General features: G+C 36.2%; 1 protein-coding gene across 1 annotated transcript in view; it reads left to right on the plus strand.

The window, feature by feature from the left end:
- LOC106867576 (solute carrier family 22 member 16) overlaps window positions 1–2065 on the plus strand; it is a 34039-nt gene that overhangs the window by 27023 nt on the left and 4951 nt on the right. Inside the window, exons 5-6 of the mRNA XM_014912484.2 lie at window positions 359–586; window positions 1609–1694. Of these exons, the coding sequence (XP_014767970.2) occupies window positions 359–586; window positions 1609–1694 (314 nt within the window). The remainder of the gene's footprint in view (window positions 1–358; window positions 587–1608; window positions 1695–2065) is intronic.

Below are 2065 nucleotides of genomic sequence, written 5' to 3' on the forward strand. Positions count from 1 at the left end.
TACAACTTAATCACTGACGCAGTCCCACTGCATTTTTTGTTCATAATTTACTAAAGTGTTATTACTGATAGTAAGTCTTTAAACAGGCATTTAGTTTTATATTTCGCAGAGAGAACATCAAGCTGTCACCAATTTATGTTGGCTTTTTTACATATCACTTCTGGATTGGAAGAAGTGGCTTGTAAATTATTTTACGGACATTCAGAATAGTTTATAATTCTCAAGTGTCAAAAATTGATTATATGTTTGTTTTTTGAAGACAGATTTCCTTAATGGGGTTTGTGTTTTGATTTTATGTTCTAAACAGTTTATAAATATAGTTTAAGTATTGGATCTTAAATTAAAACTGAACCTGTAGTTATTCCACTTCTGATATTTCCTTCCATAGATTAAACTTATGCAGCAGAAATCAATTTTTTGCAGAAATACATTATATTCTTTGGATTTCCAGGTTCATGAACAGTATGACATACACCGCCGTATATATGACCTCTCCCAGTTTGGCAGGTAATCGATTTTTGAACTTTTTCTTGTTTGCCCTAACAGAAGTTTGTGCCAATATAATCATGGCCATCACACTTTTCAGGTAATATATATATATATATATTCTTTTCTGTTTTATATTTCGTTGTAAACAATTGGATCAGTATTCAATCAAAATGGCCATCTACGTATCATATTTAATGTATATACAGCTCAAAACAATATCTGTGTATCGCAATTATTATGTGCTGATGAAGGGAAATAACCCGGAAATCGCCATACACAGATATTGTTTTGAGCTGAGTGGGGGTGCTAGATTCCCTTGTTCCAAAATATAAGGAGACAGATCGTGTCGTATAGCCAGCTGGAGACGATGTCTTCTGGGGTTAAATTACAGCAACATTCGTCCTAAACCACGACTGCCATGTTATGCTGGCAAATAATCTCTACTCCAAGAAAATGTTTACTTAAAATATTGCAGCTAAGGATCTTTCCCAATCACGTCCAGCCATCTGGTGCGGGGCCTGTCACGAAGCCTCTTCCAGCATGTGATTGGGGAAGATCTCCAGAGGCTCGACGTCACCCTGGAGGATGCAGAAGGGCTAGTAGGGGACTGCCAGCGATGGAGAGCACTGGTGGATCTGGTCGACTCCTCATATGTTGACATCTCTGGGGTTACTAACCTGGGATGACCCCTGTCCCCATCAAGCAAGAACTTGAAGCAAGCAAGCAAACAGTTGTACAAAAAAAAACTGTTAAAAATATTTTGCGTATTTTAGAAATATAACCAATTTATTGCACGTGAATTTTAACAACAGAATCTTTTATGGACCTTCAAGGGTCATAAGGACCCTAGTTGAGATCCACTGCTCTGACTATTATTCATGGGCAAAACTGCGGTCCACGAGACTTTTCAAATGGCACACCTTGCGGTCTGCTTTTCGATGAGAGTTGCCAGTACCTGATCTAAAATAAAGCTATTACCTTTGAACCCGTCAATTAAATATCATCTAACACCAAATTACGGTTATGTCTCATAATTGCAACATTGCCTCTTCCATTTTGTTGTTGTTTTTATTTCATCCTTAATATGATATAAATGCGATCATTTTTGCATCTTTCTAGACTGCCAAGAAGAGTGGCAATTGCTTTTTTCCAAGGAACCGCCGGTGTTGCCTTATTTATATCTGTAGCTGTCTTGTATTTTGGAGGTATGTTTTTATTCTTCTCGCGTAAAATACACATAAGCTTTCGTTTTATCTTTTACTAGTTTCAGTCATTGGACTGCGGCCATGCTGGGGCACCACCTCGAAGGATTTGGTTAAACAAATCGACCCCACAATTTTTTTACCACAATTCACGGTAACTTAAAAGATTTTTTCTCGGTTTTATCTGGAGAAAACTCTGCCAATAATTAAAATATTTTACTTTAATTTGTTTGAGGTGTGTTTCCTGAAACCAGAATTTTCAGTTATCAAATAAAAACTGATTTGTGTCATGTTTGAGATTTCTCTACTTGCTATTTTTACTTAATTCTACTACATTGGAATTTTGTAAAAGAATATAATTTGAATATACAATG

The sequence above is a fragment of the Octopus bimaculoides genome, chromosome 11, assembly GCF_001194135.2.
Source record: "Octopus bimaculoides isolate UCB-OBI-ISO-001 chromosome 11, ASM119413v2, whole genome shotgun sequence".
Taxonomy (NCBI): Eukaryota; Metazoa; Mollusca; class Cephalopoda; order Octopoda; family Octopodidae; genus Octopus; species Octopus bimaculoides.